Source organism: Protopterus annectens, chromosome 4.part0, assembly GCF_019279795.1.
Source record: "Protopterus annectens isolate FY-2018-M chromosome 4.part0, PAN1.0, whole genome shotgun sequence".
Taxonomy (NCBI): domain Eukaryota; kingdom Metazoa; phylum Chordata; order Ceratodontiformes; family Protopteridae; genus Protopterus; species Protopterus annectens.
Window position 1 is genome coordinate 1,137,874,607 of NC_056733.1, and position 16,271 is coordinate 1,137,890,877.

General features: G+C 41.8%; 1 protein-coding gene across 1 annotated transcript in view; it reads left to right on the top strand.

Annotated features, from left to right (window-relative positions):
• Positions 1–16,271, top strand: part of STK10 (serine/threonine kinase 10) — a 2,623,461-nt gene that overhangs the window by 2,365,947 nt on the left and 241,243 nt on the right. Inside the window, exon 16 of the mRNA XM_044069104.1 lies at positions 3,155–3,343. Within this exon, the coding sequence (XP_043925039.1) occupies positions 3,155–3,343 (189 nt within the window). The remainder of the gene's footprint in view (positions 1–3,154; positions 3,344–16,271) is intronic.

Here is a 16,271-nt window from a genome sequence, read left to right on the forward strand (position 1 = left end):
ATGGATTCGGGCTTCTTTCTTCCATCTTCTCATGTCCCATTCCTGCTGGTATAAAAAAGGTGTTCTGTCCATATCATTGTATTCCCTATTCTTTTGTTCTAACTTCTTCTGATTTTGAATATTTTTGTTGCTGTTATTAGAAAAAGTGTCAATTTTATATATATACACTCTGTTGTATTTATAATCTGCCAAATCCCTCTTCATTTTTTAAAAAAGCCTGTTACATTTAAAATCCACATTGTCTATTTTTTTATAATAAGTAGCTTTATATTCAGAAAATAATAAATCTGTCTTAATCTTTTTATCTAACTCTTCCATTTGTTTAATCAACACACTCAGTTTGCCATCATTACATTTAATAATCTTCTGCATCATTTCAAACCCAAATCTATCAAACATTTGGGCAATAATAGTGCTACACAAGATTTTCAAACTAAAGAAGCTAAAATAGATAATAATAAGAAGTTTGAAAGAGCAATGGTCATACCCTATGGACAGAAAGCAAACGAGGTTCGGAAAATTATACAAAAGAATTGGGTTATACTTAAAAATAACCCTAAGTTATGGGATATAGGGGGAGAGAACCCTAATTTTGTATATAAGGTAGGATGGAATTTAAAAAGGAATTTCGAGAATGAAAATATGAAAATTTATGATAGAACAGGGACTAATAGATGTGGGACATGCTCTCAATGCATGTTTGTTTGTCAAGATAAGTGTATTACATTAGGGAATGACCTAAAGACAGTTATTAGACCAGTAAAAGGGAATTGCCAGACAAGGGGAATTATATATTTAGCCATGTGTACATCCTGCCCAGGGTTTTATGTAGGAAAAACCGAAAGGAGACTCAGGGACAGGATGTATGAACATGGTTATCAAATTCAGACACAAAATGTTAATAATGCCCTCTTTAGGCACATTCAAGTGTCAGATAATTGTAAGGAATTTAAGTTCTGCATTCTGGAGAAAGTCTTAAGAAACCCAAGGGGAGGGAATTACAAAAATTATGTTGAAGAAAGGGAGACTAAATGGCAAATTAAGTTACAAGCCAGTATGCCCCCAGGGTTGAATGAAATTATATCTATTAAGCCAGTGCTAAATAAAAAGGCAGAACAGTATATTTAAAGCCTGTAAAAATCCACTTTATGTTGTTTTAAATATTTTATGGATTTAAATATGTTATTGGACTACAAACATTCCATTTTATTGTATGTAGTTTTTTATGAATGGTTTGAATTATATTTTAGAAATATAGTAATAGGAAATTGCATTGGTTAGCATGTGTAAGATAGTTATATGGAAGCGGTCTTTTTAAAAAAATTTAAATGTTAATTGTTTTATTAATTAAAGAATGACATCAGAAATTGGTAGGGTATTTAAAGGGGATGAAAATGTAATATGGCAGATTCTGATGAAATCCCCAGGAGGGGATGAAAGCGCTCAATCTGTACTAAATTGTTTGTGGAATAAAAGTTTCGATAAAGCAGTTCCTGGCATTGACAGTGCTTTTTTTAGCTTTTATTTAACAAATCATTTTATGCTTAAAGTGGTCTTCAAGTTTACCTTGAACCAGTTTATTAATCTTTTTTTCCTAACCCCAAAAACAAGGAAGAAAAAAGTTCTTCATACTCTCGATGCCGTCAGGCAGCTCAGATACTCCCTAGACAAAACTCAGTCCTTCAGAAAAACTGATTTGTTGTTTGTCTATGAAGGTAAGAGGAAATGACAATCATTGTCAAAGAAGACAATTTCAAGATGGTTGTCTCGTTAGTTCTTTTTGTTACTGTCAGTATAATAAGCCACTTCCAAGCTGGGTTAGGGTTCATTCCACTAGGGCATTGGCTTCTTCGGTGGATTTCTGTAATGGGGTGAATGTATTCCAATGGTACCAACTTGGTCATCTGCACACATACCTTTGCAAACTCTGCAAGCTGGATTCCTTTTCCTGGTCCAGAACAGTCTTTGCTAGAACCATTCTCCAGGGGCTCCTGGATTCTTGATTTATTTCCTCCTACTTTTTTGGTTTTCAAGCTATGACAATCTACCCAAATAGCTGGGGCTACTGCAACAGTGATCTATGCTGAGCATAGTATAGTTGTATAAGTAAGCTTAGCATAACAATAGATCACTTTTGCAGTAGCTGTTTCATTCCTTCTTCCACCCCTTTTTATTGCCAAGGTGTGGATGCATATACCCTTGTCTATATACTTTCTTTTCAGTTTTGTAGCATTTTAATTCAGTGCTATTGCATCCCTTTTTGGGGCACAAAAGCTTTGATCTTTTTGTGTTCTGTCTTTTTATATGAAGTTTCTCTTGGGCCTTTAGCACTGAAGAGATGTTCGGTGGCAGGAGACAGAACCAATATAACTTAAACTACTTTAACAATGAATTATTAGAACATCTACTGCTATGATAACTTTACTTATTCAACTGCACTTTAACAGACAAGTACCTATTTTATGCATTACCTTTTGTCGGTTCCTTTTATTTCTCCAGGCATTTTTTTAACTTGCTTAGGCGAAAAACTGCTGTTTAGATCAATTTCAAAGTCACATAGAAGTTAGACTTGACTTATGAACATGCACAGTAGGCTAGATGTTTAAGAGGGGGGGTTTAGAAGCAGGTCCCTTGTTACCCTCACTTCACACCATTTCGATTGTGGCTGAATCTCTGGATATTTTTATTTATTGGAAGGTAATGAAATGCAGTACAGATTTGTGACATAATTGTACTGAAATTTGATATTCACTGGGGGAAGAACTTAGAACTGTAGAAATAAATGTACATCTTAATTCTGGCACATGGATGCTGGCATGAGCTATTGAGGGTAGGTGCTGAGTGGTTTCAGTGAATATGGGTATTGTATTTTTTTAACCACTGGAGTCAAATTCTGTTGTTTATACCAGTCTGTGTTTGAAGAGTTTTGTATATGGCTACAAGTACTGAGGCCTTTTCTGATGCTGACCTTGTAAACCTTTGTTATGTAGGCTGTTTTTGCTATGGTTAACCTTAAGAGTTTTCAGTTTTGAATGTGGAAGAATTGGGTGTGAGAACTGGATTTGTCTTTCTGAAAAACAACAGCTGTAGGACCACTATGATGTTTTCCATGTCTAACAAAACCAATTTGTCTAATATACTGTTTGCTTTTCAGGAGCAAGAGCAGATGGCTTGCTACAATCAACGAATGATTGAACAGCTAAAAATCCGCCAGCAGCAAGAAAAAGCCAGACTCCCTAAGATCCAGAGAAGTGAAGGGAAGACACGGATGGCAATGTACAAGAAAAGCCTTCGAATAAATTCCAGTGGCAGCCCTACAGAGGACAGAGAAAAGATCAAACAGGTAAAATTCCTCAGTCCACTCCATGTCTTATGATAACACAATTGACAAGTGGAAATTGCAGATATGATGTTGTCTATTTTCTTTTGATTCAATGTGTGGGAATGTCTGATCTGGTCAGATCTGACCTTGGTACCTTATACCAGAGCAATGGATCTGAGGGCTCTGACTCCTCCCTTACCCACATGTCCCTTCTCCTAGCTGATTTACCTCAGATCTATTTGCTGCCTGTTAGATCAAACGTATTTTCCGAGAGCTCCAGTGCTTTCACATTAACTGATAGATATTTTTTGATTCAAATCTTTACTCTTTTTTTTTTTTTCTAGCTAAAAATAATTTAGTTAGGTTGTCAGGTATTTTTGACAGCTCCTTTGAGAAATATTTTTCTAGTGTGTTGTCTTAAAGCTTTCTAGTATGTTTTATATATTCATATTTACATAGCTGTAGAATCTGCCGCGGTGGTGCAGCGGTAGCATTGTCGCCTCACAGCAAGAGGTTCTCCTGTTCAATTCTTGGCTGGAACGCCTTCTGTGTGGAGTCTGCATGTCCTCCCCGCGGTCGAGTGGCATTCGAAAGACATGCGTGAATGGGCGTGCCTTCATTGAAGGTTGGGCATTGGGCTGGCACCTTGGCACAGTAAAAATCTACTGCCAATCATTAGCGGACCGGAGTTCCGCTGTGGCGACCCCTAACCGGGAAAAGCCAAAAGAAGAAAAAACATTTACATAGCTGTAGAGCTTAGTATACATAGTAGTAAAATTAAGTATATTGGTACAGTGTGTCCTTTTCAGTGTTTTTCTCTATATACTTACATACACAAATTTTGTTCTGTAGCATTCATAGTAAGTTTGTTATTGTAATTTTGTTTTCTTAATGTGAAAAGTTTGTTCTAATGTCTGAAAAGTCCACTGGTTTCAAAATGGGTTCAGTCTGTGGACACATGATACCCCCAAGACCTCCATTCCCTTTGTGTTTTATTGCCTAGGCCCTTCCCACTTACAGGATAGTTACTGTATCTGTGCTGCCTTTGGTACTAGAGCACATCAAGGCAGAGGGGAGAAAGGTATTCTCAAATGCTTACTTCCACCTTAGACAGGGTCCAAAATGTCCTCCGAATCCAAGATACCTTCCATCTCTTCTTCAGATAAAAAGAGGGAGAAAGAGTAAAAAAGATCCAAAGAAAAAGAAAGAGATCTAAAGAGAAACACAGAGACGAACAAACTGAGAAGAGAGGGCAGAAAAAAAAGAGACCCAAACCACTTTTGTGGGTCCAGCACCTAAATTGATGAGGCAGCTAGATCCAACTGCAACTCTGATCCAGACTCCCTCTCTGAAGCCTTTTTTTTCTGTGGGGCTGGTCAGCCCTAGACTACATTCACTGATACTTCAGCAAAAGCTACCATCAAGTCCAGTATCTGTAGCTTCTTTTTTGAGGTCTGGTCACTCCACCAGGAGTCTACTCGAGATGGACATCGACAGTATGATGAGGAAATTACTAAGGAGGCAGATTTAGCTGGAGGTCTTCCTAGCCAAGTCCCTGAGGAGTGGACCAGGAACAAGCCATTTTAATACCATCTAACCATTTTCTGACACATTTCCCTTCCTGGAGCCTATGTTTATAGGTCCAACCCCCCCCCCCCCTCCACCGCACCAGCATTGGATCCAGTAGCCCTGAAGACTTTGGCATTGACATCTTTCCCCGCTGTTTTTGACATCAGTGCCTCTGGGATGGGGTAGAGTCCCGAAGCCACAGTCAGAGTCGGAGTTCTGTCGGTGGAGTCAACTCCAAAATTTTCGGAGCTGTCCCTCCCTCTCGGTGCTTCCGCTCTAGATAGCTCAGCTCTGTGTTCCTCCTGGAACTGACCCATTTTGGAGTTAGGAAGCCTACTGACTCTGGTGATATGGGTAGATTCTCCTTGGTTCCATTAGCTGAGTCTGCTTTTGAGGCTGTGGAGAGGGCTTTGGCAAAAAGGAGACCGGTGAGTGCACAGAGTTTGGATCCATCCCGACTCCAAATGGATCCTGTGCCTCTTTTCTCTCATTCTGGTTGCAAGAACAGGCAGAACCAGTCAGCTTTGAGACAGCTCAATGTTTGAGCTTTCTCTTTGGCTCTGAGGTGTCTCCGTCAGAGCCCCTGAGACACATTCCCTAGAAAAGGGCATGCAAACGGAAACATATAGACTCGTCTCCTGAGTCTGTCACTGAAGACTTAGACTTGGATGATGGAGAAGGTTCCCTATTATCCTGCCCCAGAACTTCTCCTTTGGGGATATTCTGGAATAATTGAAGCAGATAGGGGATGTTCCACAGAAACTCCTCCTCCTGATGAGTCAGTGCTCCTTGAAGCTTTTGGGTCTGGCCCGTCTTTGTCCCACCTCCTGATGCTTAATAGATCTCATCGCCCAGAAAGTATGGAAGGAACATGAAGTGGCATAGCCTATCCCAGAAAAAGCCAGAGAAAGTTTTGGTTGCCCCAAAGGATAGGAAACACTGGTTAAAGGGCCCCCTGTAGATGCTATAGTGGTAGCAGCAACCACAAAGAAGGAATTATCTAAAGGAAGTTCCTGAGTCAAGAGTGATGGACAGAGTAAGGAAACAGACATATATGATTCAACGATTTTTGCAGTGTGAGTGCTGCACTGCCTTGCATTCCTACACATTTTCAGAGAGACTTGATCAGGTCTCTTTCAGATAGCTTACATATGGAAAAGACAGTGGTCACCCAAATATCTATCCTGAGACTGCTATCTAGCACAGCTGATAGTACATCAAGGGCAGCCATTACAGGTATTACTGTGTGATGACATGCCTGGATGCGGTTATGCAAATTTGTAGGAAGCTTCAAGATGTCCTATTGAGTGCCCCCTGTGATTGTTCCATCTTGTTTGGACCTAAAATAAAATAAACACTTTTCAGGAGGAAACAGGATGGTAAGACTGTGTTTGCCATGGGAATCTGTTTTTCTGCTCCTAAGAGATCTTTTTCCAGGATTCAAAGAGGAGGCAGAAAGCTGTGGTTCAAAAAGTCCCAAGGTTTTCACCAAGATACTCTGAGCAATCCGAATGGACACCACACAAGAGGAAGAAGTGGACTGTAAAAAAGCAAGGTTTTCCGTGACCCTTCACTGAGAAACCTCCCCAAAATCCCTGAAGACTTGCTTGACTGCTACACTCTGGAGGCAGTTGGGGGATGCTTATCCTTAAACCCTTTCCCCTAGCAAACTTTAACATCCAATTCATGGGTGCCAAGGATTATCACCAGTGGCTGCACATACCCTTTCTGCCTTCCCCAATGAAAATATTGAAGATTCCCGATATGCCACCCAATCAGTTACAATCTGCAGCAACAGGAGTATCAAAGTTGCTAAGCAAGAGTCATCCAGCCAGTCCCCCCAGACCAGCTAGGATCTGGAGTCAATTCTAGGTTCTTTTAGTTCCAAAAAAGACAGGGGTCTTGTATATTGGATCTCAACCTAAATCAGTATGTTAAACACACAAAGCTCTGAAAGGTTATGGTGTAGTCCATTCTATATTGAGGAAGGATGATAGGATATGCACTGTCAATCTCTATCACATCAAAGTCCAGAGGCAGTCCAGGAGATTTCTCCATTTCCGGTTAGGAGTCCATCTCAACCAGGTCAGGGCACTGCTATTTGGTCTCACCTCTGTCTACCAGATGTTCCCCAAGATTATAGCAGTAGTGTCAGCTTATCTCTGACTGCAAGTGATCCGTGTCATCTCGTATTCAGACAATTGGTGCCTAACTGCTACCTTTGAGGATCTACTATTATGACACCAGCGTTCCTTCTTACTCTTGCAAACCATTTGAGAATATCAGTCAACCACAAGAAGAGCAAACTGCCTTCTATGCAGAACGTATAATTTATAGGATGCCAGATGGATGCAGTCCAGCAAATTTTGAAATTCCCTATTGCAAGAGTCAGTTCATTCAAGTTCATAGCTTATCAAGTGATGCAACACCCATGACCACTGAAAAGACTCATTCTCCATATTTTAGGGTTGATGACCTCTTCTATTATGCTGGCTCCATTAGCAAGATATCACATGCGAGGCGTACTGTGGACACTGACAGTACAGCGGTCACAGAAATTTCACTCCCGTCACACTAGAATCCAACTTACTCAGGTATGCAGGAACCACATAAATTGGTGGATTATGTCTCCACAGTAATACAGGACACAGATCCTTTTGTCCACCTACTCTCAGGGCCACAGACACTACAAACACCTCCCTTCTAGGGTGGGGGGCATTTCAAAGGGAAGACAGTTCAAGGGTTGCAGTCATCATCATAGGCCATACTTCACATCCATGTCTTGGAGAAGAGAGGGGTCCTCCCAGTGTTGCAGGTTTTTCAGGACCTCCTCCACAAGGATGTGATTTCTGTTCACAGAGACAATATGTCAGTGATCTCATACATCAGCAAACAAGGTGGAACACATTCGTACTCTCTTTACCAAGAAATCATGCAAGTTTGGCAATGGCCGAGGTCTTCAAACCGCTTTCTAGTAGCAACACACATTCTTGTTACATCCAGTATACTAGCGGACAGGTTGAGCAGAAGTATCCTATTACCTCATGAGTGGTCTCTGAAACAAACAGTGGCAATGGAGATTTTCAGCTGCTGGGACCAACCTTGCTGCAACCTCTTTGTTTCTTACCTCAGCAACAAATGCAGCAGTTATTTCTCCCTCATCCCTCCACAAGGACAGTCCCTAAGAGATACTCTGGTCCATTTTTGCCCCAGATCTTCTTTAGGCCTTTCCAGCGTTTCCTCTTCTCATGAAGTTCATTCAGAAAGCCATGAAGTGCAAGACACCAGGGTAATCTTCATTGCCTTCTTTTGGCCTCAGCAGGTATGGTACCCCTTTCTTTGGCCTCTTCTGCTGTACTCACCATTAGTACTGGATCCCACTTCGTATCTGCTCAGTTACCCATCTGGGATGCCTCTACCAGATTTCCAGTCCCTAAGACCAACTGCTTAGTTTCTCCAATTTTAATGATAGAGATGCCAAGCTTTCTTCTGCTGTAGTCGACATATTTTCTTCTTCCCAGTAGGAATCAACCAAAAAGACTTACCAAAACAAATGGAAAAGGTTTTCTATTTGGGCATCCTTGAAGGACTTAGATCTTTTCTCATCGCTACAACCAGCGATGCTTGATCTTCTTTCTGAACTTTTTATGGGTGGTTCTAATTTACAAGTCCAGATGGTTGCCATTTTAAACTTTCATATAGGACATAATGATTCCTCTACTGCATCTCTTAAGGTGACCAAAGGACCTAAGCTTTTCTTAGGGGAATGTTTTTATTGAGATAACCTGTTCGAGATCCAGTTCCACCTTAGGATGTTGCAGTATTACTTCAATCTTTAACACAAAAACCCTTTGAACCTGCATCAACAGATTTAAAATTCCACTCTTGGAAGACTAACTTTCTGATTGCCATTACTTCAGCAAAACGAATTTCCGAACTACAAGCACTTTCATGCAAGACACCCGTCCTTATTTTCCACAAGGACAGAGTTTTCCTGAAAACAAATTCCTCCTTCCTTCTTTAAGGTAGCATCAGAATCTAACCCGAATCAACAAACTGATTAGTGTATATTCCTTCCAAACTTTACTAACAAGGGAGAATACATGTTCCTCCTTAGATGTCCATAGACAACTCATATTCTGTTTACATTGTACTTGAGAAATCAGACTAGCTATTTGTATTTTTCCCAAGGCAAAACTAGGACAACATGTATCAAAAGTTAAGCTTTCCAAGTAGCTAGCAGATTGCATTTCCTTTGTTTTTAAGAAAAAAGTGCTTACTGTCTAAACCTAAGGCTCACTCTTCCAGAGCAATGGCAACTTCCAACAGCATTTGCAAAAAGAGTGTCTATCAGTGTTTTATGTGCAGCAACAACACCTGCTGATACCTTTATATGTCATTACAAGTTGGTCATGCAGCCTAGAGCTTGCACATCCTTTGGCTCTGCCATTCTCAGAAATGTGCTTCCTTGAGTTCTTACTTGTTCTAGCGTGGGCTCCTCTTTTTTTCATAGCAGGCTGTGTGTGGGCTCTTCCTTTTCTTTCATTGTAGGCTCTGTTTTGGGTAGTATATCTTCTGTATGGTTTTCTTCATTTAGAAGCTGCTGGAGCTACTATGTCCATCTGCTTTTGATGTCCTATGGACTAGTGAACAGGTTGTTGTGTCCTATGGACTAGTGAACAGGTTGTTGTGTCCTGTGGACTAGTGAACAGGTTGTTGTGTCCCGTGGACTAGTGAACAGGTTGTTGCTGGTATTCCTTATGAAGATGGGTGTCTGACTCACCTCTTTGTCTTTCAGTCTTTGCCTTAACTAATGAGAGTTTCTTTGTGTAGTCTTCTGAGTCACTTTCTAGAAACTTGTAGAGTGCCTTTGATGCTTTGCGCTTTGATATTGCAACCCCTGTCTTAGCCACATTGTTATCCTTGCAGTATTCTGTCTTAGCCTGGTCTGTCTTTTGTATAGGTTCATAGGATGATACTAGGCTATTGGCCCAGAGACCCTTATAAGCCTAGCCAAGAATTTTGCCCATGTTCCCTCAAAGTCAGCACCTGTTTCCCCTATCCAGCAGGGACACAGGTGGGATCCCAGAGGTATATTTTCTGTTTCCCATCCAGTCGTCCAGGTTCCTCTTAGAGGGCTAGAGAGGTACTCTGCTTGACATAGAAGTCTATTCCACAGATGGGGGAGTCTTTGGAACACAAGTGTATCCCGCCAGCAAGTTCTATTAATGTCACAGACCAGGTTAAGGCCTCACGTGTGGGTTGCGCAAGTGGAATTTGTCTTATGGATATGCAGCAACTCCATCAAGGCAGGGTCTGAAATGCCCTTGTATGCCAGACACAGGTCACCTCTGAACACTCCGTATGAGACTGAGTAGAGGGACAGGGCTTTTAGCCTATCTGTATAGGATAGGTGTTTGAGGCCCTGGATTTTCCTGGTCAGGAAACTCTGTGGTCTCTCCAACTGCTCCATGTGCTTGTCAAGGTACATGCCGAAGGGGGCATTGTACTCAATAATGGGTCTGATAAGGGAGGAGTACAGGGATGTTATGACCTCCTTGTTCCTGAATGAAATACCCTTATTTATGAGGTGGGCCATGTCGAAGGTCTTCTGTACAGTGGAGGCAACGTGGTAGTCAAAAGTCAGGTTGCTATCAACCCGGGTGCCCAAGTCCCTCACGGTACCTATTTCCTAGCTTCCACTTTTTCCAGCACTCCTACTTTCTTCTGATGACTTCCTAGACTGCTGCATTCCACTGCCAGCTTTACTCATGTACCTGTCTTGGCTGCATATTTGTTCTGTAGTCCTCGCACATGCTGTTTCAAAGCACTTCCATTCCTGTTCAACTCCATGAATTTCCTCCACTTACTGAGGTGCTAGAGCCCTGAATAATTCCTTGAACTCCTGTGCTTTCTCTCCAGTCAACTTCCATGTCTTCAGCTTAATCTCTGTTGACCTTAGAATCTTCTTTGACCACTGCTTGCAAATGATTGTGGTTTGTGCTGTATGCCAGCTGTTTCACTGGATTGACTTTGCAATCTCTGATTCTACCCTAGTGCTTTTTCCTTATTAGGAGGAAGTCTATCTGAGTTGCATGTTGGCCACTCTTGTATGTGATCTTGTGACTGCCCTTCTCTCTCTTACCATACCATGTGGTGGCCACCACCAAGCCATTTGCCAGACAGAAATCTAAAATGGCCTGTCCTTGATTTCTCTTGTCCCACCCATGTGAACCAAGGCATTCTTCATATCTGTTCTGATATGTGCATTCAGGTCCCACATTATCGACATCAACTCATGGTGTCCTGCTTTGTCTAGAAGGTCCTGTAACTGCTACCTGAATGCACTCTCTTGCTTGCTTTCTCAACTTTGCTGTAGAGCATAGGTTGAGATTATGAATACTGCCATATCCTTACACTGGAGTCTGATTGCCATGAGTCTGTCGGTAATTCTGATGATGTCCCTCACTGTCTTCTGAAGCCTCTCCCTCACCACAGTTCCCATACCATTTCTAGTCTGGCCTCCTCTTGAGTGGTAGACTCTGGATCCAAAGACAAGTGGCTTTGCTACACTGCCCTTTCATCTTGTTCCCTGGATACGGAGGATGTCCATCCTCCTCCTTACCATCCTGTCATCCACTTCAAACTCCATCCTGCCAATGAACCTGTATTGAATGTAACAAATCTTAGTTCATGTTTGGCAGTTTGATTGGTTTTATGTCCAGCTTTCACTCAATAGAGCTGTCCCAGGTAACCCATGCTGGGCAACTGCAGGTCTGCCAGTAGCTTATGGACCCAGAGCTGCTGGGCTTCAAGATGGGCAAGCACTGGTCAATAGGCAGACAAGACTCCTCCCACTATTAGCATGGGTCCCTGGCATAGGCCAGGTTGTCAACCCACATATCACTAGCAAATACATCCATTTTGACAACATTAATCAACAAAAGAAATCACCTAGAGCCAGTTTTACACCATCAAATAGCTAGACCTGACACTGCAATTAATCTGCTGTGATCTATGTTCTCCTTTCTAGAGGACACTTTGCTCCACAGTTGATGCCCAAAGTGGTTGGTCTGTACTACTCTTCTTCTGTTAGGGGTGAGTTGGAAGCACTCTGCTTGTTTTTAGGAGGTGAAAGTAACCCCTCATAGATACGGTAAGAGCATGCAAACTCCATACAGGCATTGTATAGAGGTCAGGATCAAACCTTATACCTTGTACTTCGGAGACACATACCTTAACCATTATGCTGTGTTTATATGCAACTTCAGTGTCACAACAGTTAGGTGCTGAAAGACCAGAAGGTTGTGGATTCTATTCACAGTCTAGGTGATTGCATTATTGACACTGATGTGCAGCATCCTTTGGATGAGACTTTAAACCAAGGTCCCATCTGCCTGAGCTGGTGGTAGTTCCGGAGGATGAAGAAGATTCACAGCACGTTTGGTAAACAGTAGGAGACTCCACGATGCCCTGAACAAATTTCCCCTCTTAGTATAAATACCACCTTAGGTCTCCTCCAAAAAAGAGGCTACTAGCCTCGTGAGACATTTGTCATTGTCTGTCCTGATGTTCTAATCTTCAAAGCCCCCTTCTGAGAGTAGTGAGAATCTGTTGGTACTACTCATTATGCATCAGTGGAAATGAGAACAATATTAAGGATGATTCAGCAGGAATGTGCACCCAAGTCATTTAAACTAGAAAAAGAAAGCCTGTGTCTGAAGGAATGAAAAACATAGAAAAGGTCAGGGCCAGTTTTTTCTTCAAAATTGTCTGAGTTCTGACTGTGCATTTGTGAATAGTGTTTTTATGAAGTTTGATTAACAGAGGAAAAAATACTTTTGAGGTTTAATAGTTAGGTGCTGTTATCCTTCATTTATTGATCTGTTGTTTGAGTTACTGTGCTCCATAAGCCATTCACTTTGAACTGAAATCAGCTACAGACTAAAGAAAACATTCCAACCCACTATTCCATCATCAGAAGGTGGGCTCAGAAGATAAGAGATTCTGGAAGTAATTGGACAGTTGCTCCGCGCACTGAAAAAAAATCAAACCACTTTAATCTGATGTTGTCATTTTCATTCGTTCCTCAACAAATGTGTTCAGATCCGATCCTCGGATTTGTCTTGGCCACTTTCTTTTGCAGTCTAGGATCTGACTCTCGAGCTTCTCCCTTTACCCAAACTGCCCCGATCACTGCTTTACCTCTGATCTTGTTTGCCGCTCTAGTGGTCGGTCAGGATTTCACACTGTTGAGCTCTAGGCAGGTTATTAGTTAACTGTGAGTGATATATATATATATTTTTTTTTTACTACATAATCTCATTTTTCTTCATTACCCTCTTCTCTTTGCCATTTTTAGAGTTAGTTTAACTTTTTCTTCTACTTAGTGTAGACTCAATCCAGCCATCATTGGTTGACTTTCTCTTTTTCTTACCTCTCCTGAGGTAATCTTGGTACCATTGCTGGAATTTGTTTTCTTCCTTTCTTTTCTTTTCAAAAAAAAAAAAAAAAAACAAACAGCTTATTTGTTTCTTCTACGTTGTTTCTTGTTTGTGGGTTTGTATGGCAGACAAACCTACTAGTTTCAAGAAATGCACTTCCTGTGGGCATGAGATACTCAATTCTGATGCCCACAGGGAGTGCATGTATTGTTTAGGCCCAGCTCACCTTCAGATTTCATGTGAAATCTGTGCGGGTTTTAATGCCAGGGCAGTAAGCAATAGACATAATAAACAAATTTTGAAATATCTGATGATGTTCTTCGTGTTTCACTGTTGCAGTCAGCAGATTTGAGTTATCTGCTTGCAGTAGCCCTCAGTCGGCCTGAATAACAAAGTCTTGGGTCCTGCGTCAGTTGCTGTCCCATCTTCCATAATGTCAGGTAGTCAGGGGTATAAAGCATGCAGCCGACGCCATTATATCAATCTTTCTTGCCGTGTGTTGCCCGAAGCAGAAGCAGTTCGCAAGTGCCGGTCGGCCGACTCCTGAAATTTTCGTTTTCGAGTTTCAGAACCGAAGTCTTCAACTAAGCTAAGTACCCCATTGGGGAAACTTTTTCTTCCTCTAAACCAATGTCAGTAAAAGTCAATAATTGTATTTCTTGTGGAAAGCAAATACCTTATAAAGATTTTCATTTGTACTGCATTCCTTGCTTAGGCCCTGACCAGGACGTACCTCACTGTCAGTTTTGTGCCTTATTTAAACAACAAGCTATTCGTCGTCGGTATATTTATGCTTGTAAATATTTTGGTACTCAGTTCAATTATCCAGATATGGCTTTGGTAAGCCACCCGACTACCGACATTCCGAAAAAGCGCAAAGATAAAGACATACCACATAGGTCCAAAGCTGCCGACAATGCTTCTCCTAAGCTCTTCGCCAGTACTCAGTGAGGCACTTTCGCAGCCCCTGATACTTGCTACTTCAGATTCGCAGGCCTCTACTGAGACCCATTTGGAGTCCGGTATGCCGCAAGATGCTTCAACTGTGGAACCTGCGGATGTCTAACTTGGATGGGTCCGGAGCCACTGTGCAGGCACCGGCTTCTGAGGGTGTATTTAGGCCTACTGACTTGCATATTAAACCAACGCCATCTTCTTCTTTAAGGCCTAAAATTCGATCCATGCCTGAAAAACCGACACCCAGACCGCATGGTCAGCCCTCTATGCTTAAAAAACAAATGATAAGAATGGCTGAAGACCGTATTACTTTAATCAGGGAAAGTCAACCTTCCCCCTCTAAAAGACCTAGGACTGAGTTTGCTTATGATTCTTCTGATCAGGATTCTGAAATTTCTGTTTCCTCTGATGACCAGGATTTACCCTTATCTACATATGAGGATTCTGATGCAGAGGACTCTATTCTGTCTGCTTCCCCTCCAGAGGATTTCTCTTTTGGTGAAACCTTGCATACTCTTAGGGAGCATTTTTGCTGGGAAAGCCAGGATTACTCTGACTTTAAAAAGAGGCTTAGGGATTTCTTACTCCTGCCCCAACACAGGCCTTTAGCTATCCCCCCTGTACTGGACATTGTTGGTGATGCCTTTTTGGAATCTAGCTTGGCCCCTGACTCTTTACCTCCTTGTCCCAGAAAACCTGATAGATATTACAGGTTCCTGATTCTCACAAGTTCCTTTTTAAAAATCCTACTGCGGATCCTGAGACCATTTCACAGGGACCCAAGGGCATTAAGGCTACTACTTCCAAAAATCCTACCCCCTCTGATAGAGATTCCAGGGCGCTGGATAGATGGGGTAAGAAGGTATACACTTCTGCAACCTTGGCCATTAGGGCCTTAAATTGCCAGTTTCATATGTTAAAGTATCAGCAGCATATTATTGGATTGCTTAAACAGAAATTGAGGTTGATTCCTGACTGTGCTGAAAATAAAGATTTACAGGATTTAATGCATTCTGCTGAACAAGTTGGAAAACATACTTAGCAATGTGGTTTTGATTCACTAGAGGCATCTTGCAGGGCTGCTGTCACTGGGTCTGTACTTAGAAGGCATGCTTGGCTTAAGGAACAGTCTTTGCCAGATCATGTTAAAGCTAAATTGCTGGATGCTCTCTAAAACCAAGACCTCCTGTTTGGCAACAAAGCAGAAGTACTTAAAAGATGGAGGAAAAAAACTAAATCTATGCAAACTGTTAAAGATTTCCTGCAAGTACAGCCTCCAAGATTTAGTAGGAATTGACACTAAAAATTGGTCCTTTCCTGCCTCTTCCAGGCCTTCTCAGTCCAAACCCAGAAACAGCAGAACACCCAGGCTTCAGTCCCAAGATACTCACAGGGCTAAGCAGTAGGGGGCTCCTACTTCCAAAGCAGGGAGTAGTAAGACTCCCCCCTATGGTAAACTGTCTCAATGACTTAACTTTAAATCTTCCAAGCCATGCACAACTGACTGTTCCCTTAGGGGGAAAGATTGCCTGGCAGGCAAAAAATTGGGAACTCATTATCCTGGACAAATGGGTTTTAAATATAGTTTCCCAAGGATGCAGATTCCACTTTCACTCCTTACCAACCCCAAACGGTTGGCCAGACCTTACCCCAAATCAGTGGGCGGAGGCTCAAAAAAACAAATTCTCACTCTCTTAAGCATCAGGGCTATTTAACCTGTTCCAGAAGAGGAATGGAGACAAGGTTTTTACTCCAGACTTTTCCTGGTGCCCAGAAAAGACACCTGGCATCCTATACTGGACCTCTCTATCTTAAACAAATTTTTGGTGATTCCAAAATTCAAGATGATAACTCTTCACTAACTGCTTCCTATGCTTGGCAAAGATGCCTGGTTAGCAACACTGGATTTAAAGGAAGTTTACCTGCACATTCCAATAAGGGAATCCTGCAGAAGATATCTATGCCTCAAAGCAGGCTAC